Raw genomic sequence first — 25,160 nt, forward strand, 5'->3', positions numbered from 1 at the left:
TAATCGGAGGTCATGAGGCGCAGGTGTGACCCTTCCGATTAGACGGCCACGCCCAGCCCTGGCTGGAATCCAGGATCATGACACTATGTGCATCTTCATCACCATCTTATCTTTTATTGGACTCGTTTAAGATTACTAAAGTAACAATGAATAGCTGGCATGGTGTCAATAACTGAGATAGTTATGGGGGAAAAATATTAAAACAAAAATTAAATATAAATGCCGTCCAAATGCAAAATATCGTGGGTTTGGGACCAAACCATCCAATAAATGAGAATAGGCGGGTTGTCTCCTGGCTGAATTAAGTGAACCACTGACCTTCATAGACTGTTAACTTTAGCATGTTTGTGTTCATAACCAACACAATACCTCATTTTGAATGACGTCCTTGCAGTGGAGAGAGCTGCTGGGAAATCTTGTCGACCTGTTAGTAATTTCCTTCTGGTTAGTCTGTTGGGGAAATTAATGTATCTCTGAAAGTAGCACAATTATTGGTCAGTGTTGACTGTTGACCTTGCTTCTCTTTTGGTCCACTAGGGTGGTTGAACTCTTCAGAACTGAAGCAGAGTAGAAACAGAATAGCCAAAGTCAACTCATTGTATGATTAAACTTGTCACCTGGTGGAACCAATACAGACAAGGTCCTCGTAGTGATGATTTTAGTTTCGGGCAATTCTGTACCAATCTTTGGTGGGCCGGGTTGAATTGGTCAACCGGCCGGATGTGGCCCACGGGCTGTAGTGTGCCCACCCCCTGTTTTAGAGCATGTAAAAAAATAAGCAGCAGTTTCGACAACAAGCTCGGAAGTTTGAGATGCATTGGTTGTATGCCTAATGAGGCAAAACCTCCAAGTTTGGAGCGCCGCAGTGTGCATCCTGCACTCATCTTGTGTAACGCGGCGCTCTCGCTGCCGTCTGCTGGTGCTTTCGTATTCCAGGGAAGTCGAAGTGACTTGACCCATTTACGCCGTGAACTTACACTTGTTGACAAGTTGCTGAGGGAGCGAATGAAAAGTCTGACATCCGCACTCTTTGTCTAACGCAACATGCCACCTCTCATTTCTCATTAGGAGTAACATGTGAGCCACGAGGCAAAATCAACAAATTCTCAAGAACTTTTGCGTCGGTCTTCGCTTCTCTTTTTTTTTTTTGCTGAACTCGATTTGTTTGAGTAGAGAGAATATGGATGGTCATTCCTTCAAGGTAACTCAGTGTCAGTCATCTTCAAGGTAACACCAGCAAAGGACGAACGAAATTGACATGCTGTTGTCGTGCATCCCTTTTTTTTTTCATTTTTCAAATGATATTGTTACCAAGCAACCATGCATAGGACATGTAGAGGAGAGTGGCTGACAAGATGAGTGTTATAGATCAGTGCTTCCTAAATGAAAATGTTTAGACAGAAGTAACCACCAAAGCGCAAGCAAATATAACGAGGATAGTTTTTAGGCATTCAGTTGACGACAGAAGATGAGAAGCCGTGACCGGAGTTCACACAAGGCACGCTCGCCGGTTCCCCCCAGAGGACCGAAGACCACGCATGGCCAGACACACCAACTTGTCTTGGTCTTGCATTCGACTTCCCTCTTCAGCCTCTCCGTCTAGCAGCAAGTTTCCATGGAAACAGCGAGCAGAGGGAGGAGAGGGATGGAGGAAGAAAGAAGAAACAGGAAACCCCAAAAGAATCTTGTCTGCAGTCTTGACTCCTGTTGAGAGTTTTGAAGTTTCTTGCTATTTTGCAACACCATTCCCGACGATTCCTTCACACCCCCCCCCCCAACACAGCTTTTTTTTTTTAAGCGTCCATGATCTGACTTCAGCGCAGTTAATTATTTGCATGTCTGTCAAGCTGATTTGCTAAGACGCTGGATAGGATACAAATCCTTCTGGCTCAGTAGTGATTTACTCCGATACAACTTTACCCACAGTCAACCGAGGGCTTAATTAAGCCTCGGGGATTCCAAAAAATACCGACACAAAGAGCAAAGACAAAGAATAATAACCCTTTGCCTCTGCAGTGTATTAACAGGATCTTCTTTAGCTCCACACATAACACTGACGCATTAAAACCTTGAAATACCGTCTAGATTATCAGGTTCAATTTAAAACCTGGGACCGAGCTGTTGAGACGGTTTAGACTTTTACGCTGCGCGGCCGATAAAAGAAATACAAACAATTTGTGTGTCATCTGTCTGGGGATTCTCATGGAGTTTGGCAGTGGATCAGAGGCACATATTTGTGGGTTGTTGATCAAGATGTTCACTGCTCATTATTGCCTCCACCAAGGCGATATTCTTTTTATTGGGCGGGGGAGGGTTGGGGTGATGGCTAGATTACATAAACTTTTAATCCAATACAATATATTTTGTGGCCTGAGAAAACACAAGAAATAACCTTTAAATATATCCATCCATCCATTTTCTTAGCTGCTTATCCACACCAGGGTTGTGGGAGTGCTGGAGCCTATCCCAGCTGTCAACGGGCAGGATTCGTGGTACACCCTGAACTGGTTGCCAGCCAATCGCAGGGCACATTGATACAAACAGCCGCACGCACAACCACACCTAGGGGCAATTTAGAGTGTCCATTTAATGTCGCATGTTTTTGGGATGTAGGACGAAACCGGAGTGAAAACGCACCCAAACTCCACACAGTCAGGGCCGAGATTTGAACCCTCGTCCTCTGAACTGTAAGGCCCATGCTTTCCAGCTGATCCACCGTGCTGCCACCTTTAAATGTATAGCAAAATAAATAGCAATAATTGTGACTTTTGGTTCATACGTGCCGTGACTGACGGGCCGCCTTTTTGCCGGAAACCACCTGGGATAATCGGAAAATGTATCCAGGTTTATTTCATCAATTAGCATTCACATTTAGGAGTCACTAATGATGAAGTGGTACACACGCCTGCCTTTGGTGCGGGCAGCGTGGGATCGATTCCCGCTCAGTGATGGTGTTGATATCAGCCCTGTGACTCACTGGCGACCAGTTCAGGGTGTAGTCCGCCTTTCGCCCGAAGCCAGCTGGGATAGGCTCCAGCTTTCCCCTCAACCCTTGTGAGGATACGTGACTTGGATAATGACATGACATGTCACATTTACATTTAAGAAAGAATGTATGTACATAATTCCATTGTTGACTTTTTCAGGTATCAGTAAAGTATCATGTAATTACAGTGGCTTTTTCCTAAGTCTTAATTTTTCTTGCTAAGTGTCCATTCCGAATGCTTTTCTGCGTAATTTTTTACGTTTTTTTTTCCAGCTACTGCATAGGTTCTTCTTTGTTCCGATGGTATGAATAACCTTCAATGCACTTGCCCTAGCAATCGAACGCCGGGTCCTCGCAGCCGCACTAAGACAGAGGAATTGCTGTGTCCTGCATGAGACTGGGAGTGACTTTTCTCTCCATTTGATCTGCAGGCCGTAAACTCCCAAAGCACAGAAGAAAAGGCCGAGCACGAGGATCACGCTTGACGGTATCAATGGCCAATGTCAGAATAAAAATGCTGGCATTTTGAGGTCTGCCGCCGCTGTGCCTCTCTGTGCTTTCCTTCAGAGGCGACGACATCAAAACCTGAGCACACGCTGACCGGAAAAAAAAAACAAAAATTAGAGTCGGGAGCTTGCTCCGCCAAGGGAAATGTCATTGGGGAACTCGCCAATGTTGGGGGTGCGCCCCGTGCCCCGACCCCTCTGGCTGTCCCACATTCTCCTCCTGGTCCTCCGCGTGACTCTCTTTGCCCAGGCTCCCCAGGGTTTGCCTGTGGTGGGTTATAACACAGACTCCAAAAAGGAGATCACGCTGGAGGGGGATCTGATGATCGGCGGTCTCTTCCCCGTGCACCAGAAAGGCGAGGGCGCCCAGGATTGCGGGAAGATCAATGCGCAGCGGGGAATCCAGCGGCTGGAGGCCATGCTACTTGCTCTCGACGAAATCAACAGGGACGAACGCATCTTGCCCGGAATTCGTTTAGGAGCTCATATACTGGACACGTGCTCCAAGGACACATACGCTCTAGAACAATCTCTGGAGTTTGTCAGGGCTTCACTCACCAAAGTGGACGACAGCGAGTACACGTGCCCAGATGGATCCTACGCCATCCATGATGAAGTCCCGTTGGCCATCTCTGGAGTTATCGGAGGATCTTACAGCGACGTTTCTATTCAGGTATGTAGCCGACACATTGCAGCAACAAGGTTTCGGCTTTGGTTTGGATTGGTTTCAACTTACTCCAACGGTCCAAAGCTATCTACCTCAAGCAGCATGAACACATATGTATTTTTAACACATTAATTGACATATTTTCTAAAGTGATAGAGCTCAGTGGTTGGAGCATTGGTTTGGTAAACCAGGGGTCGTGAGTTCGTTTCTCAATGGGGTCTCCACTCCCCAATAAGGGTTGCGTCAGGGAGGGCATCCGGCGTAAAAACTGTGCCAAACAAATATGAGCCTTCAACTGAGATGACATGCTGTGGACAAGCCGAAAGAAAGTTTGTAACGTGATAGAGACCCAAAAGGGGCTGCAAAAATGGACGCACATTTGATTGCTCACACAAACAGATGTCGAAGTCACAACAAGGATCGCGTCGACCGAACTCACAAAATGTCTGTGCTTTTTTGTCATGGGAGGATTGATGAGTGTATACGGACGAATTTAGCATGCAGAATGTGATTTATCAAATCTGCCAAATATTGCGATGGCTGATTCTACATCTTTAAGTAGCGCGTCCAAAAGGCAGGTGCAAAACAACACACAAACTGGTGCCAAACTATCCTAGTTAAAATTAGAAAGGACGGAGACATTTTCAATTTGAGTAAATATTTTTTAAATGCCACATACAAAGACGATTGCGATAATGTGAAGCTTCTGATTGATCAGAGGGTTGACTTGAAACCACTCACAAGGAGTCATGCAATATCACCGATGCCAAAAGTCCTTTCAACGGGTGGCAATTTGCGCGAGCCGCTCCCAGAGCAGTTTTCCGGCCGCCCAATGTCGTCAATTACCCGTACGTCCAAAAACGCGACCGCCGTTAGTGGCTTTTCCTAGAGTTATCCGAGGGATCATTTATTTTCTCAGTAATGTTTTTTTCTTCCAGTGACACATCCAATTTCATCACTTCAAAGTTAAGTTTGAATTTGTGCTGCTTTTCAAAATGTTCCGTGGTGGAAGCCGTCAGCACAACCTCGAAGCGCAAAAACGTCTTTTAAAGCACTCCTCCACTTTTATGCCTCTTGCCAACAGAGCGCACGATCTGTTATTAATTTAGCGTCGTGATCACACCACTTAATGATATCTGCATATTTTGCAAGTTTCGGGTCACTGATTGGCTGTCCTTCCGTTTCCCGTCACAATGACGGTCCGTTGTGGCTTGGCCCAACTCGAACAGTTTTCATGTTTACCGTTGTTAGCCACCTCGGAACACTTTCGACAGCACAAGATAATTTCTCACGATCATTTTTCATAGACACGCAACACTGCCTCTGATCAGTCCGATAAATGTAACTTGCTTCTGAGTTTATGCATTAACTGTTTATCCAAACAGGACCACATATGAAAAATAAACAATTGGAATTGGGTCGATTATGTAGTGTGAATGCAGCCCTTGTGTCAGCGCTGTTGTACTCTGCCAAGTGCGTCTGCAGAGTCAGCCATGATTGCCTGTCACGTTCTAGAAAATAAATGGATGGGTGATCAAAGTGTAAGCGGTTGGAACAATTCCCAAAAGGTGTACCATTGCCTCACCAAACGAAGAGACCACGATGGACGATCTTAAAAGGACGAAATGTGCAATTGCACCAAGTGAGACGTTAGCGCCGGTTGGTCATAAGTATCGCTTTCATCAGGAGGATCTGTTTACCTGCTTCTAATTTGATCTAATTTGGAGCGTGCCTTTTTCTTTGTCTGTAATTCGCACTTCCACACAGCGGCGCTTGTCAGAGGCTGACATGCTGCAGATGTTGCGCGCAGATTTGGCTGACAGGATGACTCGTGACGGCAGATTTACTCGCGGAGGCTCCCTCGCGCTGATGTGATGAAACCTCCGCTAATTGGGTCTGGAGTCTTCGGCGCTAACGTGTATGTATGTAATCCCAGCTCATTGGGGGCAGGGGCAGCGTGTCACGCGGATCTGGGCTGTGTAAATACGCACAAATATACGGGAGCTGCTTCGGAGCATTAACTTCAACCCGTGCATCGGCCCCGGCAAGCTGAGGACCGCGTCCGCTGCCTCAGCTGATTATGTAGGGTTCACTTCACTTTGGATCATGTTTGAAATATCTGCATGGTGGTTGCAAATAACATCCCCAAAGAGCTGCGGGCTTTGGAAGCGTTACTTTACCTCCGACGAGCGGAAAAAGATGGATGGACTTCAGTGGTCAAAGGTCAGGAAATGGCGGTTAGTCGTGGTTCGTCGCCATCAGAGGTCAGCGGAACACGTCAACGCAGATGCGTAACTGCGGGGTAATAATCTGGCCGTGATGCTACAGTACATCTGTACGTCATCTGTCAGGAACTTCCTCAAATGACCACGTAAACACCTTTGTGCAATCTTTTTTGGGCAAAAGACAAATATTTTGACTCCCAAAACAAATATATAGCTTACAGTAGAACACGGTGATGCATTATACGGACAGCAAGCTCCTGGGAAATGAAGTCGGAAGAGAATCCAGAGCGCCTTTAAATGGATTGCTGATGTAAAAGGCTCTTTGGAAATGCGGGATTTGATGAACGAGGTGTAATTTTAGTCAGATCCTGTATCTGGGGGTCCTTCGAGAATGTTCCTGTACTGTTGTAATTTATGGATGTACTATTGTGGTTTCCCAGAGAATCCTCCTGATGTGCAGGATTGCACCACAGGACACCGTTCCCTCTCTGGCCATGGATGACCCCCCTATTGTAACAAAGTTCAGTCATGACCAGTGGGCCTTTTTGTTTTCCCTGGCAGGGAAACTTCATTTATCTCCCTCATGTAGTGTCCGAGCACATTAGCAAATGAAATGTGGCTTTTGACAAGAAAAGTTGCACAGGAAAGACATTCTGAAAAAACGATGGCGCTGAGCTGGGGCCCCTTCTATCTACTGTGTGACATTTGAGGCCATTAGGACAGTCAGCTACCCACGCTAGCTGATATATTTCGTTACAATTTACAACCTAACAACGAGTGTAAGTAACTTTAATGTGCTAACACTGGTGAATGCACGGGCTCCTGGGGATTTAGCATTAAAATCTTAGTAACGGTAAGAAAAATGACATAGGAAGTGCAGTAATACCTCATTTATAACGGGGGTACGGTTAGCAACACCCTTGCAATAGGTGAAATCTGTAAAGTAGACACCATATACTTTTGGGATTATGCATACATATTTCTTACTAATCTTCCCCATGCTCGTATTACCCTCGACCATACTCTTATGAACTCCTTGTAAACTCTTAAACATACAGTAATGCACTGTAGTACTGTAACTATGTAGATTTTATTTCTTGTGATGTGTTTTAATGAATCCCCCCCAGTGCCCCCCATTTTATTATTATCATTATTATTTTTATTATTTTAAAGCAAAGCAAAGCAAATTTATTTGTATAGCGCATTTGGTACACGAAGTAACTTAATGCGCTCTACATGATTAAATGCATTTGAAAACAAAGAGATAAAACATTTAAAATGGGATAAAAACAATAAAAATGACAAACAAAGTATTTTAAAAAAGAAAACTGCATACAGTGCAAGTAATATGATGGAAAAAGTGGATATAGTCTAAAGAGCATGAGAAAAAAGAAGAGTTTTCAACCTGATTTAAAAGCATTGACACTTGGGGCTTTTAGACTAGAAAACGTTTCTTTTACCGCAACAAAATTGTAGCATACACGCACAATCCTGCAATATGAATAATAGACATAGTTATGGATTATATCAAGGTGAAGAAAAATCACAATAGGTGAACCGTGATACAGCAAGGGCACGCTGTAGCATCAGTTTTTCAGTGGGGTGTGCCTTCACGCATTCGGGACAAACCCTTTTTACTAAAAAGTAAATTGATTGAGAGTAAGGCGGCACGGTGGATCAGCTGGTAAAGCATTGGTTTCACAGTTCTGAGGTCCCGGGTTCGATCCTGGACCCGCCTGTGTGGCGTTTGTATGTTCTCCCCGTGCATGCGTGGGTTTCCTCCAGGCACTCTGGTTTCCTCCCACATCCCCAAGACATGCAACATTAATTGGACACTCTAAATTGCCCCCAGGTGTGATTGTGAGTGCGGCTGTTTGTCTCGATGTGCCCTGCGATTGGCTGGAAAGCAGTTCAGGATGTACCCCACCTCCTGCCCATTGGCAGCTGGGATAGGCTCCAGCCCTCCCCGCGACCCTCGTGAGGATAAGCGGCAAAGAAAATGGATGGATGATTAAAAGTAAAGGTTTGTGTGTTGTTTGAGAATCGAGACAAGTTTTTCCACAACGCCTCTTATACCTGCCATTCACTCTTTCTTTTTTTTTTTTTCTGACTTGAAGTGCCGCTGTAGTTCATGCATAGATGCGTCAAAGCAAGGCCCCAAGTGGTTCCAGGGAATCTAGTTCCCTTCCCAACGCATTTTGGCCACCCTAAACTGACAACTTGTTTGTTCATCACCGGGCAACTGTAAACGGCTCATTGATTTGGGACTGTGCTTGTAACGCTGAAAGGTAGCTCCGCCCATGTTAATATGTACTATGAAAGCAATGAACAAACACCCAATATGTCAACGCAAAAAGCCAGTGGCAAAGGCTGGGCTGCCTCGCGTTGTTGGAATGTGTCCAGAATTACTGCAGAGGGAAAAGTATTTACGACTAAACGATATTCTGCATGATTCATGCATTAATCCCTATCGTTAAGCGTAGGATCAGGCCGCTACACTACAATTACACTTTTTTTTTTTTTTTTTTTGGAAAGGTGGCAAGTGTTCTCTAAATCCGTCACAAAAAGGGAGCATGTTTCTGTGGCGCTGTTGTGGAGGTGTGACAATCGCAGTCCTGGCGTCCTCGCCACGCTGCCGTTACATGCGGAGGCGAAGTCCTGTCGCACTCTCCCGGGCTGGTTCCTGTCTTCCCCATCTGTGGTTGCAGCCGGGCAGTCTGGTGCTTTGGCAGGGATGCGCGTGGAGGATACGCAGGCATCAGATGACGGTGCCGTTTCACAGAAACACTGAAACGGTGACGGCCAGACGCGGAGGCGAGATGGAGACGGAGGGGAGAGACAATCAAGGCCCGTCGTCTTGTGCTTTTTACAAATAACTTCGCGAGGTCATCTGGACTCTCTCAGCGAAGCTCTTATTTATGTATTTTCAAAGCTTTGACATGAAAATTCTCTGGTGCGTTTGAAAGGAAGGTGTGATGCTCAAAATGTTCAGATGGTTGTTTACATATTGATTTTGCATGCAAACCAAAAACAAAAAAGCTTTCATCTATCAAGATGTCCAACACTGTGTCTGTATTTCATCAGCATTTTGCTCCTTTAGGACTCTTCGTCCGAAGACGTGCGCTAATCAGATGGAGCTCACATTTCAGTCCAGCAACATTAGCCTCAAGCCTGTCTTTTGATTTCGATTTAGCAAAGCGACTCCACTCTATCCTTTTTAGCCCCATAGTGATGATGCACTGCTAAAAGAGTGTCTGTTGCCCCCCCACAAAAAAAAAAAAAAAAAACATCAGCAGTGCAAATTATAAGAACATTTATGGAACATCAAACACTCAAATGGTCGCTAATTGTTATTTCTCAGCGGGTGAAAGACAGTTCCACTGAAATTAAAATATATAATAAAATAAAAAGGTTGTTGATACCTATGCCAATAACAACATTATTATTACAAAACAAAAATAGCGTTCCAGTCACTCACATTTGACGAATGCGCCCCCCCCCCCAAAAAAAAAACAAAACAAAACATTGGACTATCATCCACCTTGTTGCTTGATTCAGGTGTGGCCAATACGTCGAGCACCTGCACATAAAGGCGCGTTCTCGCAAGCCAGCCTCCTATTTACGGCAGTCCCGTGGTGCGTGACACCCCCCCCCACCCCCCAACGATACATCACTCTTGCTGACAGGAATGTTTGTTCCAATGTATCGCTAGCTTGTTGCCACTAACGCCGATTATGTTGAACTAAACTTTCAGCATTTTCAAAACATTGCGAGTATGGACATGAGTGTTTATTCCTTGACAGGCCAGTGCCTTTACCTTTTATTCAGATAAAGTTTGTCAGATCAAGAATTTTTATTGACGAAAAATTTTAAATACCGTTTTATCATGTTCTAATATCAGTTGAAATTGGAAATGATAATTTCTGAGTTTGAAATGTTTGTTTTCCATTTTAGTTATGTATTTGTTGATTTTATTTTTAATTTACAGTTATGTTATATTAATCCAGTAAGTTATTTTAAGGTCTCGAGAGTCCATCCCTAATCACACCCGCGACTTTATCTGCGAGCATGACTGACCACACTTGTACATTTTTCAAATGTGAGTGATTGGCGTTCCTCGCCATTTCCGACTATTAAGACTGCAGCAGTATCCAAAAGAAGGCACACCGATATTCATGTAGCCAAAGCTCCTGACATAAATGCACTTTTCCATCTTATAGCCGTGGAATAATCAGCTAAATTTCAGATCTGAGGATTGTCGTTTCATTCAAACAACCGCAAACAACCCTTTTTATAGCGTTGTCTTCATGTGCAGCTTGATGTGAAAGCCAATCTTGTGGCCTACATCAGTCATAACAGGGGATTTATTTCAACGTAGATACACACACGACGGGATTCAGGCCAAGAAAGAGCAACGATGACGAAATGTGTCAGTACAGCCACACTGTGATACTGTACTTGGTTATTTGTGGAGAAAAGTAAAGAATGTGCTCATGAAATCATAAATAATTCACATATGATTAGATTATGCGGTATTCTATTTCCGTCGTAGCGATACAGATGATCATTTTAGCTACTCAATGAATATTTCTAGCTGGGCAGCAGAATGCCAAACTGTGTTTATCCAAAACCTAAAACCTGTGTTCCTTACAGAGAATCTCAGACTTTGGTCTCATATTGTGGCGATTTTTGCATTTGTCAAATCAGAGTCAACGTGTGATGCAGTACAAACATTCCTTTGAGGGCTGTCAAAGGCGACCGCAGTACAGAGTAGAAGAGACGTACTTCATCCGGCAAGATGAGGGGGGCCGGGATCTAAACCAAGGATCAAAAACATCCTCATTCTGTAGATCTAACACTTCAGAGTAACTAGGCAACTGCTAAAATAAATAAATGACGACTGACGCGCTCTCCCCATTGGAACGCGCCATTTGGGTCGTACACAGTATACAGTGTACAGAATGTGTACAGCTGAGAGAAGCTGCTCTGTCTTACTTCTTCTGTTCGGGTCTTCGGGGAGGAGCGGATGGGTTTTTCATGTCGAAAGGATCATCGCATCCCGACAGGAACCTTTCACTCTTTTCTGCCTCTTTTGTAGTGCAAAGCCTCAAAAAGAGTAGTACAGTATTGCTGTGGGAGCAGAATGCATTAACTTTCGACTTGAACTGCTTACGGGCTTTGGCATGATGATATTAGCACCGAACGTGTTTTATGTGGCGAGCACGCACGGCTTGTTGCGTATGGGAGAAGTCCCTGTAACGTGAAAATTATTCTTTTCAAAAAGTGAACATGGCACAGAGAAGCCTGTTGTTAGCAACCAGGCCAAATGTGTGCAGCCGTCTTTCCATGATGCTGTGGTGCCTTCAGTTACGACTGCCTTGGCGTATACTGTACGACTTTTTTAAGGTTCCTTTACTCCTTTACTTTTTAAATGTCTTGGTCTTGGACCATCACATCAATCTGATATGCCTCTATCATATATATCCCCACAGCTCCTGAGGTCCTCTGGCACCTGGCCTTTTTATTATTCCAAAAACTAGAACCAAAACCTACAGAGAGGCCGCATTCAGGCATTGTGGCCCACGGCTCTGGAAGAGCCTACCAGAGGGCATCGGGAACGCAAGAGACTGTTGATGCCGCAATAAGGAAGCTCAGGACTTACCTCTTGGCCATAGCTATTAACTGGGTTTTTGTTGTTGTTGTTGTTTTTTTTTTTTTTTTGCGTTTCCTGATTTATTTAATATATCTTTATCTATCTATCTATCTATCTATCTATCTATCTATCTATCTATCTATCTATCTATCTATCTATCTATCTATCTATCTATCTATCTATCTATCTATCTATCTATCTATCTATCTATCTATCTATCTATCTATCTATCTATCTATCTATCTATCGCGGCATCCTCTATGGCCCGTTTCAATGTGGACGCCTCTCCCAGGTTGTCTTTCCTCACCCAGGATCCTCGGTGCCGTGCCACGTCTCTCTACTACTAGTGACGAGAAGTATAGAGACATAGTAACTAGTCAATAAGTGCTGTGCTTGTATGTACGTGCAGATGTGGTTTTTTTTTTTATATATTGGGTGCATTTACACTTAAACTGTATGTGAGGATAGAAGGGATTTTTTTAAAATATATTTCCTGCTGAAATGTGGGTTTCAAATGCACGAAAGCTGTCATACAAAGAACATTTGATTGATTGATTGATTGATTGATTGATTGATGATTGATTGATTGATTGATGATTGATTGATTGATACAAGCAGTTGCAAAAGTTTATTATGAGATACAAGCGAAATTTGAAAAAACAAGTTTGCTTCAGGTGGCACGGTGGGTCAGCTGGTAAAGCGTTGGCCTCACAGTTCTAAGGATCTGGGTTCAATCCTGGCCCCGCCTGTGTGTAGTTGCCATCTGCGGTCAGGTGGAACAAGGTTTGAGTGTAGACAGATAGAATTCTAGCTATTACCGTTTGGGATCCACATCCAGGAAATATGTACTACTTCAGTAGGAATTTAAGTTAATTAATATGAAGCTAATGGGTGATTTGTGTTTATTTTTTCAAAAAGAGGCTATTTATTTACTTGATTGATAGTTGGTGGTTGTGTTTACTGTAAGCCATAAGTATATTTTTAATGTATCCATTTCTTTATCGTATTTAAAGGGGCGTAACATCGTAAGCATTCTTAATATTGACAAATATGTTAGTTATGGTAATAGTAGGCGGCACGGTGGCTCAGCATTGGGCTCACAGTTCTGAGGTCCCGGGTCCAATCCTGGACCCGCCTGTGTCGAGTTTGCATGTTCTCCCCGTGCCTGCGTGGGTTTTCTCCCGGCACTCCGGTTTCGGCCTACATCGCAAAAACATGCACCATTAATTGGACACTCTAAATTGCCCCTCGGTGTGATTGTGAGTGCGGCTGTTTGTCTCGATGTGCCTGGTGATCGGCTGGCGACCAGGTCAGGGTGTAACCCGCCGACTGCTGACTCCTAAATGTAAATGCTAATTGATGAAATAAACCAAGATACATTTTCCGATTATCCCAGGTGGTTTCCGGCAAAAAGGCGGCCAGTCAGTCACGAAACGTATAAACCAAAAGTCACAATTATTGCTATTTTTTTTGCTATACATTTAAAGGTGGCAGCACGGTGGATCAGCTGGAAAGCATGGGCCTTACAGTTCTGAGGACGAGGGTTCAAATCCCGCCCCCGCCTGTGTGGAGTTTGCATCTTCTCCCCGTGCCTGGGTGGGTTTTCTCCGGGCACGCTGGTGTCCTCCCACATCCCAAAAGGACGCAACATTAATTGGATACTCTAAATTGCCCCTAGGTGTGATTGTGCGTGCGACTGTTTGCCTCGATGTGCCCTGCGATTGGCTGGCAACCAGTTCAGGGTGTACCTCGCCTCCTGCCCATTGACAGCTGGGATAGGCTCCAGCACTCCTCACGACCCTTGTGAGGATAAACGGCAAAGAGAATGGAAGTTTGATTCAAACCTACCTAGATGGCAGTATCACACTTCACAACATGCATCCACCATCAGTTCACATTGGTTTCCTTGCAGTGGAAACAGCTAGTGGCAGTCATGTGCCATTAAGATGATTTGGTAATTGCCCATAGTCCTAGAAGATAGATACAATACATTAAGTACAGTCTTGTTTTTTGCTTTTATTAGCCATGTTTGCAGTTTATGTGGAGAGCAAATGTTATTACTGTGTTTCATACACGACAATACTCAAGAGTACAATTTTACTTGTGGAAAAAAAAACTTTTGGAAATGAATTTTGGGTGTATTTTGGTGGAGTGGAACGCATGAATTGCTTTTCCATTCATTTTAATTAGGAAAGATGATTTGGGATACGAATTTGGTCACAGAACCAATTGAATTTACATCTCAAAGCAACACCGTTTCTCCTCCAAGCCTCTGAGGCTGGAATAGACCCGATTGGGTCGTCAGACTGGTTTTCCACGGCAGCCACTTATCTGAACCTACATATTTTACAAAATTCTGCAACTTCGCTGCAGGAGTCCTCCCATCCTTTGGACTGCCTTTGTGGTAACAAACCGACGGAAGCACGAATGTGTCCACATACTACACAGGAAGTGAAAAAAAGTGTTTCACAGCAATTTATGGATGGTTATTAATTTATTTAAAACCTCTCACAGTTCAGTCAGCCTCTCGCTAATGAAACATCCTCGAGGGGGGAAAAAAGGAAGAGACTTTAAATTACGTATAACACCTAACTGCAAGGCAACGGCAGCCTTTTAACATCACAATCTGGTTACTCGTTGTTACCCAAATTTGAGGAGGATTCCAATGCGATTTTTCCTGATTTTAATCAGCGGGTTTTGGCTAAACATAATTTTTCCGTGTAGCTTGCCACAATAGATAAGACTCTGAAGAGAGGAGACGCACCGCTGCCAGCTGCTTCGCCACATGTTGGCAAACAATGCCAAGGCTGTTTAAGGAAAAAAAATAAATACAATTTTCTGCAGGAATGTCGTTATCAGGCCTCTCGCATTGTTCGGCTGACCCGGCTTCCTCCCCTTTGAACTCATATGAAATGTGCACTCGTGCAGTTCAGCAATCTAGATTTTCATTTGGGTTGAAATATCTTAGATAAGACAGAAATAGTCCTGAATTGCTCATGATAATGATGAGCGCCAACAGGAAAATGTGACTCCAGGAGTTTACGTCATTTTTCACGTGCGTGTATACATACACCCAACAATTGTTGAAGCCTGGAAATTTCCGCTAGATTGACTCATTTGAAATTCTTCCCACGCATAGCGCATGGATGCAAAGATCCCATATTTTGAGCCCAGTGATGGATCACGCAAGAAATGTTCCCGCATTTTTGCAATCAGTACTCAAGTCATCTGGACCTTGAATTTTCATGCTTTTAACCCCTATTAGAATGCTCAGTTGCATCGTTTGAAAAAAAAAAGATAAGAGGCACGGCATGAATCAGAATGAAACTTTTTTTTCGTTGCAAATCAGTCGAGCGACCCTGAGGCCTTCACAGAGACGCCTCAAGCTGAAACTAGTCTGTCACTTCTTCCGCGCACACTCCTCACTTTCACCACCCCTCAGAAAAATGTCATTATTCTTTTTTTCTTCTTCACTCCTCCACCTTTTTGCCCTCCTCCACGGAGTGGGGACTTCCTGACAGGGTTTGGATTTTCATGGCAAATTCTGGTGGCGCCTGTTACCCGGTAGTTTAATCTCTGTAAAAGGCATGCTGTTAACCAGGATGGCCGAGTGGTTAAGGCGTTGGACTTAAGATCCAATGGACAAGTGTCCGTGTGGGTTCGATCCCCACTCCTGGTATAATTGTTACACTTACAGTATGTGGTTTTCTTTTAAGACTTTGTATTTGGGACTGGGTGTTGTAGTTGTCCAAAAAAGAAATACCGTAATTCCCGGCCTACAGAGCGCACCTGTTTATAAGCCTCAACCAGTACATTTGTAAAGGAAATGCCATTTGGTACATACATAGGCCGTAGTCGTTTAAAAGCCGCAAGTACCGACATTGAAACACGAGATATTTACAAAGAAAGATGGTACACAGAGAGTTTAATGCTAGCACCTCGCGAACAGGTAAAAAAAAAAAAAAAAAAGCATACTGGTAAAAATCACTGAGACACGGCAGTAACACGCTAGCGCAGCGCTAACAAGGCCGGATCGATAAAAGTTACTTCCTTGGCACATATATTCAGTCTCACTCTTACCTTTTCCATTCGAGTGCCCCCCTTGCGGCTGTTAGAAAAAAATGCACAAATTAGCCGCATCACCGCATAAGCCGCAGGGTTGAAAGCGTGTGAAAAAATTCACGCCTTATAGGCTGCAAATTATGGGAGAAACTTGGTGTTACAGATGGTCCTCTGCTTTCCTACTACTGTTGAAATAACTTCAAACAATGTGCCAAATTCCTCAGTTGCAGTTTGGTTGGTTTTACACGGTAACATCCCAACGTGTCTGTGCTCTGCTTTTCTGTGCAACATCTGCCATGTGTTGTAATTTTTTTTTTTATTTATCTTCAGGATTAAAATCAGTTTTATTCATCTTCAACACAGATGTTTTTTTTTCCCCATTTGTCAGTGAAGGGTTGCACCCCTAGTCGAAATGGGAAAGTTGTAAATTTTGTTACAGTAATCAAATATTCAAACCTGCGATGAAAAATTAATTTTGATACAACGCGTGAATACATTCCAAATCAAATGATCTGTGAGCAAGAGAAGCTCAAAAACGTTATAAATATTTATGATCCAAAATTGCATTCATTAATTTTCTACCATTTAGGGTCAGGTGCCTTTCTCAGCTGACTTTGGGCAAGAGACAGCACACACGAAGACCAAAAAGCCATCAATGTCACGTTCTCACCCTTTTAGACTCATTGTTTAACCTCTAAACATATTTCGGCACATGTTCCCTTCCTCTTCCATTTTTCTCACTGTATTTTACATTGAATTGTTATCATGAATGTATAGTAGATTGAATATATTCACCCCGTGGTCCCGTCTTTTTCCCAGGTGGCCAACTTGCTGCGACTCTTTCAGATCCCTCAGATTAGTTACGCCTCCACCAGTGCCAAACTCAGCGACAAGACGCGCTACGACTACTTTGCCCGCACCGTACCTCCCGATTTCTTCCAGGCCAAGGCCATGGCGGAAATCCTCCGTTACTTTAACTGGACGTACGTATCGACGGTGGCGTCGGAAGGCGACTACGGCGAGACCGGCATCGACGCCTTTCAGCAGGAGGCCCGAGCCCGCCACATCTGCATCGCCACTTCGGCCAAGGTGAGCCGGTCCATGAGCCGCTGGAGCTACGAGAACGTGATCCGCTCCCTGCAGCAGAAGTCCAACGCCAGGGTGGTCATCCTGTTTACCCGCAGCGAAGACGCACGTGAGCTTCTGGTGGCGGCCAACCGCATGAACGTCACTTTCACCTGGGTGGCCAGCGACGGTTGGGGAGCGCAGGAGAGTGTGGTGAGGGGCAGCGAAGCTGTCGCAGATGGCGCGTTCACCATCGAGCTGGCATCCTATCAGATCCCCCACTTCAACGACTACTTCACGGCTCTCCATCCGTACAACAACACCAGGAATCCGTGGTTCCGAGAGTTCTGGGAGAACCAGTTCCAGTGTAGCCTCCATGATTTGAGCTGCGGGAAGCACTCCCTGCGAGAGGCTCCGTTTCAACCAGAATCCAAGATTATGTTTGTGGTGAATGCCGTTTATGCGATGGCCACCGCGTTACACAACATGAGACAGGCCCTGTGCCCGAACTCCACCAAGGTCTGCGACGCTCTCAAACCTGGCAACGGCAGGAAGTTTTACAGGGACTACATTCTTAAGACCAAGCTTGAGGGTGAGCTAAGTATTCAATGGCCGATGTCAAAGTGGATTTTGCTTATCGTTCATTTGGAAAGCTCAAAAATGAGACTATAAGACTTAAGTAGCTTCGCACTCCCACCACCAAGGATCTTAATTATGAACTGAATTGTAGTTGTGACATCACTTCCTCTGGTCCTCTAGAGAAAATGTTTTTTTGTTTGTTTTTTCATGCATTGCAGTCATTTTTGCTACGTTACACAATTTATAGTGCAGTCGACGCAGAGGACAGGTCTTATTGAAAAGCTGTATTTGTCATTATTATGTACTGTATATGTTTTCTTCGAGTTTTTCTATTTTAACAAAGCTTTCATTCATTTCCAACAGCGCCATTCCGTCCACCAGATACCGACAACATTGTCCGCTTTGACGCCTTCGGAGACAGCTTCGGCCGCTACAACATTTTCCACTACCACAAGGAAGGCGGACGCTACAGCTACCGCAAGGTCGGTTACTGGGCTCAGAGTCTGATCCTGAACACCAGCCTCATCCCCTGGGCCGGGGCACCCACCTCTCAGTGTAGCGACCCCTGTAGGAAGAACGAGGTGAAGAGTATGCAGCCCGGAGACGTGTGCTGCTGGATCTGCATCCCGTGTCAGTCCTACCAATACCTGCAGGACGAGTTCACGTGCGCCGACTGCAGCTTTGGACAGTGGCCTCTGGCTAATCTGACGGGTTGCTACGACCTACCTGAGGAGTACATCCGCTGGGAAGATGCCTGGGCCATTGGACCCGTCACCATCTCCTGTCTGGGGATGACGTGCACGCTGTTCGTCATTGGCCTCTTCCTCAAACACAACGAGACACCCGTGGTGAAAGCCAGCGGACGTGAGCTCTCCTACATTCTCCTGCTGGGGGTGCTGATGTGCTACACGATGACGTTCATCTACATCGCCAAACCTTCCACGGCGGTTTGCACACTCCGCCGTCTGGGCTTAGGAACCTCCTTCGCCGTGTGCTACTCGGCCCTGCTGACCAAGACCAATCGCATCGCTCGGATCTTCAACGGCGTGAAGGGCGGCGCCCAGCGACCTCGGTTTATCAGCCCGGCCTCGCAAGTTGCCATCTGCGGAGGTCTGATCTCCTGCCAGCTGGTGGTGGTGGTGGTCTGGCTGCTCATCGAAGCTCCCGGAGTGAGAAAGGAAGTGAGCCCGGAGAAGAGAGACGTCGTCACCCTCAAGTGCAACAGCAAAGACTCCAGCATGCTCATGTCGCTCACCTACAACTGCGTCCTCATCATCCTCTGCACGGTTTACGCCTTCAAGACCCGCAAGTGCCCTGAAAACTTCAATGAAGCCAAGTTTATTGGGTTCACCATGTACACAACCTGCATCATCTGGCTGGCTTTTCAGCCCATTTTCTACGTCACTGCCAGTGACTACAGGGTGAGTTACTGCAGCAACAGGACGTGGTTCGGAAAAGATTTTAGCGAGGGAAAGAGAAAATAAACAACTCGGGTCGTGTGGGTGTACAAGTGTGCACACAAAATTTCATTTAATCTCCTGTTAAGAGGAAATCCGCACCCCCGCCACCATTTAACGTGCCTTGGCCAAACCCAAATAAAGTTTCGATGTCTTCATAGGCTTTTCCTGACATTTTGTGATTCAGATTTAATACTTATGAACACAGACACTTCCCCAGTTAAAAGAGGGTGTGCACATTTGTACAACCACGATATCTCAGCTGTTTATACGCTCTCTAATATGCGGGTGTCAAACTCAAGGCCTGGGGGCCAGATCTGGCCCGTCAAATGATTTTATGTGGCCAAATCTAGAGTGTCAATTTCCATGATTCTTGTAAAAATCTGTACCAGAATTTCAAATTGTCATATATCATAAATGATAAAGTTGAGATATTACAAACATTTTTGGGTTACGAAACGCAAATAATTGAAAAACACATTAACCTTGATTTCTGATTCCAAAACTAGTTCATAAATTGATGATGTAAATATGATGAGATGATTAAATATTTTTGTTCCACAGTCATAACGGCCCTCTGAGGGAAACCGGAACAACAATGTGGCCCGCGAGAAAAATGTGTTTGACACCCCTGCTCTAAAAGATTTCCAATTTTTTCAACTGAAGTTGTATAGGTTAAAGGTCAAATTTATTTCATACCACAAAAATCTGGCATATGCCCATGGGGTGGGGAATTTTTTAGGTTTTTTTTGCTCATCACATAATTGCTATAGCATGATAAAGTATTACCTTGACGATTTTCAAAATAATGTATTAAATTTGAAATGTGAATGCGCTCCCCGAGTGTGGGGATCCTCAACTGGTGAGAAAAGTGGGTGGTGGACCCATTTTGATGGGTCGCAGACAACTAGCGGGGAAAGCGTGTATTTGCATTCAGATTTTTTTTTTCCTGTTCCCACGCGAAACATAATTGGAAAGGGACAAGAAATGTTACTTCCTTGGACTCTACCTACTAATTTCTGATGTAAACAAACTGCAGCTCAGCTTGTGGCCGGTGGAGTTAAAGGCAGACAATATAAAGCAATGTACTTTTTTGGCTGTACCGCAAACTCATTTGAAACGACCTTAAAAATATTATATTCTACATGTTTCCAAGGGCTATTCTTAACGCCCCCAAAAAAAATAAATTCTTTATTGTTCTTAACTTCTATAAATCTGGCTCCCGTGTGTGGCAACGGATGAGAAGCACTGCCCTGGTGGCTAATCTTGGGACGTCAACATATCCTTGACCAAACATCCATCCATTTTCTTTGCCGCTTATCCTCACAAGGGTCGCGGAGCGTATTGGAGCCTATCCCGGCTGTCAACGGGCAGGAGGCGGGGTACACCCTGAACTGGTTGCCAGCCAATCGCAGGTCACGTGGTGGAAAACCAGCTGCAATCCCACCTAGGGGTAATTTAGAGTGTCCAATTAATGTTGCATGTTTTTAGGACGTGGGAGGAAAGCGGAGTGCCCGGAGAAAACCCACACTGGCACGCACGGGGAGAACATGCAAACTCCACACAGGCGGGTCCGGGCTTTAACCCGGAACCTCAGAACTGTGAAGCCAACGCTTTTACCAGCTGATCCACCGTGCCGCCCTGACCAAACATTTGATAACATTTTGAAATAGCACCATAGATGATAAGACTGCCAGAGAATTTCGTGAGGGAAGTTGTCGGGGTCTTTGCCCCTGGGATCCGACTACATTGCGGCATTAGGGAGTCAGAAGGGACGTGCGGAGAGCGAAATCCCTTGACACAATTGCCTCTGCAGAACCCAAGAGAAGGCAGGCAGAAAGGGAACTGGACGTCCCAGTGTGTCCCTGCTCATCGCTGTGTGGAATGGAGTGTGAACGACAAGAATGCAGAATCCCAGATGTTCCCTCTGTCCTGGGGCCGCGTGGACGTGCTCGGATGAAGAATCCCCCTTCGCCCCTGCTGCCATTGTGGGGAATTTGCAGCCAGAGCAGCCTCATCGAAAAGATACGAAAACCTCCTTTGAGCAATCAATCACGAGTCAGTGGTGTCAAAACATTACTTGTGTTTCCCAATTTTAATACCCCTTCTCAAATTGTTGTCACACCCGGACGGAAATCTCCAGCGAGGGGGGAAAAAAAAAAAATTCTACCGTGGTCCGTCATGAAATGTTAACATAAATTAAATACAATCCAGTGAGCCACGAATGGCTCATCTGATTATCATATGAAATATTGAAGCTGTTCTCGGCACCCCGAGGCAGAAAGGTCTCGTCTTGTGTGTCGGGCCTGCTCGTCTCATCTTGGCAGCAAACACAAGTGATTAAACAGCCAACAGTCACAGACAGACAGCGCCTCCATGAAAAAAAAAGAAGGCTCAAGTGTAACCTCTGACCAAACGTTATTAAAAACACGGGAAAAGTCTCGTTTCGCCAAACTAGGATTGGTTGATTGGTCATAGTTTGCCAATGTATCACTAAAATATGAATCATTGAAGACACGGCAGATTTATTTTGAGCTTGCGATAGAAAGCCAAACCAACAAAACACCCGGCAATGAAATTCAAGGTCCACGCCAGACCTTCTCTTGCTGGTTCATCGAAAAAGCCTTTCAATAACCGCACAGCACAAAGCACAGTAAAAAGAGCAACAGCTTCCCAAGACACGATTTATACCGTGCAAAGCAGTGCTCCTTTCCTGACATAAAATCACACTCTCAAATGTGTGAAAGTGGCATAGCTTTACATGGCGTGCCCCCCCCCCCCCCCCATCCTCCAGCCGCGGATGTCTCGTAAAACACGTTACTGCAAAAGCTGATTCCTGGTCCTGTCCTCCTCCTACGCATCACTTGTGAATTATTAAAATCACCGGAAAGTCATTCCAATGCAGTATTCTAAGCGCCTCCTGAATTGAGCGCGGCTCATTTAGCCTTTGCCCTCGCTATTGTGCAATCGATTGATTAATTAGGTCACACTTATTGTTTCTCAATATTTCACACGAGGGCGAGACACTATTTGTGATATTGTGTGCACTGCTTCTCATTCAATTGAATCTTACACATAATCTGTGTAAAAAAATAAAATGACCACAGACAAGTACAGTAGGGCGGCAGGTAAAGCGTTGGCCTCACAGTTCTGAGGACCCGGGTTCGATCCCGGCCCTGCCTGTGTGGAGTTTGCATGTTCTCCCCGTGCCTGTGTGGGTTTTCTCCGGGCACTCCGGTTTCCTCCCACATCCCAAAAACATGCAACATTAATTGGATACTCTAAATTGCCCCAAGGTGTGATTGTGACTGCGACCGTTTGTCTCCGTGTGCGCAGCGATTGGCTGGTGACCAGTTTAGGGTGTGCCCCGCCTCCTGCCCGTTCAAGGCTGCGATAGGCTCCGGCACTCCCCGCCACCCTCGTGAGGATAGGCGGCAAAAGAAAATGGATGGATGGATAGTACGGTAGTCATGCAGTATTGTGTATTTAATGGCAGCTTCCAACAAGGTGGCTTTGAACCCGTTTGTAGGTGCAGACCACTACGATGTGCATCTCGGTCAGTCTGAGCGGGTCGGTTGTCCTGGGCTGCCTGTTCGCCCCCAAAGTCCACATCATCCTGTTCCAGCCACAGAAGAACGTCAGCACTCTGAGAGTGGCCACCACCCGCTTCAGCGTCACCACCGGCCCGGCTTCCAGTTTCTCTCAAGGTACTTGGCACACTTTCCCGGCAGGTGGGGGGCACGTTGTGCGTCCAGCTGTTTAAACCCACGCGTCCGTGTCTTTTGTTTGGCAGCATCGGCGTCGGCGTCAGCGTCGGCGCCGGCCTCCAACGCTGTTCCGACGGTGTGTAACGGACGAGAGGTGGTGGACTCCACCACCTCTTCCTTGTGAAGATCAGCAGACGTTGTAAACACAATTACAGTATACAGTACAGTATAACCACTAGTCCTCAATCAGGTGTCTCAGATATTAAAGTGGACCATTGTCCTGACTCTGTTGTCCTCAAAGTGCTGTGAGTACAATGTCCCAATGATTTTCTTCTGTTCTTTTGATTCAAAGCAATTACAAAGTAAATTGATGGCACTTAAGAGTATCGCCCTCGTTTCTACTGCGACAATAATAGTGAATCTGTTCAATGTATTATATACAGGATGTTTTTTTTCCATGTAGATTTTGGTGAACAGTTTGTGCTTTCTTGTAATTTATGTAAATAAAATGTGGTTTTTTTTTATTAATATGAGAATTCATTTGTAGTTTATTTGAGATGAATCATTCACATTATTTGTTTCCCTGCTGTATCCTCACGAGAACGCTTTCTATTAATGCAGTTGTACTTTTTCTTTTTTTTTTTAACTCACTAACGCTGACATTTTCACAGGGATGGATAGACTTTTCAAATCATCCATCCATCCGTTTACCAAGCTGCTTATCCTAACAAGGGTCGCGGGAGTGCTGGAGCCTGGAATCAGCCGAAAAGAATGAATGTGCACAAATCAACTGGAGAAGATGCAATAACAGTGCTGCGCTGTACAAATGTTGCACTTTTATTCTTTTAAGTCCAAGTGTTAACATTGCAAGCAGACATTGTCGTCCTCTACTGAGGTAGACAGTATAAAAACTGCAGCATGCAGTCAGATTGATGAGGAAACGGAAGCCTGGCACAGCAGAAATTTAACACTGCCATCTTGTGTTCAAACCATTTGAATGCCATCTGGTTAGTGTAAACATGAGGGCATACGAGCATGTTCTCCAAACAAATTTGATCTCACGAGTATGTGTTTTATTTCTTTCAATTCAATGTGATCTTCAAATCGACAACAGCAAATCACACATGATAAAACTAGATTTTAAAAACTACATTTTACAAGCTTCTTGGAGTACTGTTATGTACTTTGTGATGCAATAACGCACCAAATCAGCATCTGGACACTAGTATCATTTCGGTGGCATTTCACATGAGAAAAATCTCATGGAAAAAAAACACCAAGCAAAAATGTCACAAAAGTACTCCACATATGGTGAAATAATGAAGATATTTTCACAATTTAATCACAGATTTACTTGCTCAGTGTGAAATCTGACCTCAGTGTGTTGAATCCCAAGGTAATTTTACCACCCGATTTCCTAGTTATCCTTATCCAAACGGGTCCTTTCTTGTGTGTTCTGTGCAATCGACAGCTATTTAATAGTCGATAAATCGAGCTGTATGTCGATTGCTTGAAGCTAGTTGGTCCCCATCTCGCCAGGGTGGCCCCAGGAACTGCGTAAAGTAGACCAAATTTATGGGATTCCGCCCGCAGAATCCCATTTGTATATCCACACTATTTCAGCACTTCAAAACAGGATGAGAGTTTGCAGCAAAACTCCAGATGCTAATCCCGTGTGTCAGTATTATCATATGTGAGTGTCAGGTGTCTGTGGCAAATGACCTCTGTCGGGCAGCATAAGACAACAGCTGTAGAAATGGATCCTGCAACACGTAGATACTGTTTTCATATGACTGAAATACTTTTTAAGTAGGACATTATACATGAACCGTTCAATCATTCACTGAGACCAAGAACAGGTCTAAATGTGGTTCGAGCCGAAACTAGCCCCAAGTTACTGGCAGATCACGTTTTTTGAGCCACAATTCAGATTTCATAGAAATTATCGGTTTCCGTAGCCTATTGGTACTGTCGTCAGAAAAACGTGGAACTGAAAAAAGCCCGAAACTGAAATAAAACCTTCATAACTCGACACAGTATTAGCTGACATATACCGTAAATCAACATTAAAAGTGAGGTCCCAGTCTCCAATAATACCACTGAAAAGGTTACGTGTAAATCAACATTTGTCTAAATCAGGGGTGTCAAACTCATTTTTGTCGCGGGCCACATTGTCGTTACAATTGGTGAAACCATAGAAATCCTGAATCGCCTCATCATATTTACACATGACATTTATGAAGTACTTTTGGA

General features: G+C 44.7%; 1 protein-coding gene and 1 non-coding gene across 2 annotated transcripts; both read left to right on the plus strand.

Moving 5' to 3' along the window:
* The first annotated feature begins 3,637 nt into the window (after positions 1-3,637).
* Positions 3,638-23,325, plus strand: grm2a (glutamate receptor, metabotropic 2a). The gene is made up of 5 exons (XM_061832095.1): positions 3,638-4,165; positions 16,919-17,756; positions 18,107-19,164; positions 22,730-22,907; positions 22,994-23,325. The coding sequence occupies exons 1-5, from the start codon at positions 3,638-3,640 to the stop codon at positions 23,089-23,091; spliced, it is 2,700 nt and encodes an 899-aa protein (XP_061688079.1). The 3' UTR covers positions 23,092-23,325.
* Positions 15,634-15,716, plus strand: trnal-uaa (transfer RNA leucine (anticodon UAA)). The gene has a single exon. It is a non-coding gene; the product is annotated as a tRNA-Leu (tRNA).
* Positions 23,326-25,160: the final 1,835 nt, after the last annotated feature.

Source organism: Syngnathoides biaculeatus, chromosome 10 (assembly GCF_019802595.1).
Source record: "Syngnathoides biaculeatus isolate LvHL_M chromosome 10, ASM1980259v1, whole genome shotgun sequence".
Classification (NCBI taxonomy): domain Eukaryota; kingdom Metazoa; phylum Chordata; class Actinopteri; order Syngnathiformes; family Syngnathidae; genus Syngnathoides; species Syngnathoides biaculeatus.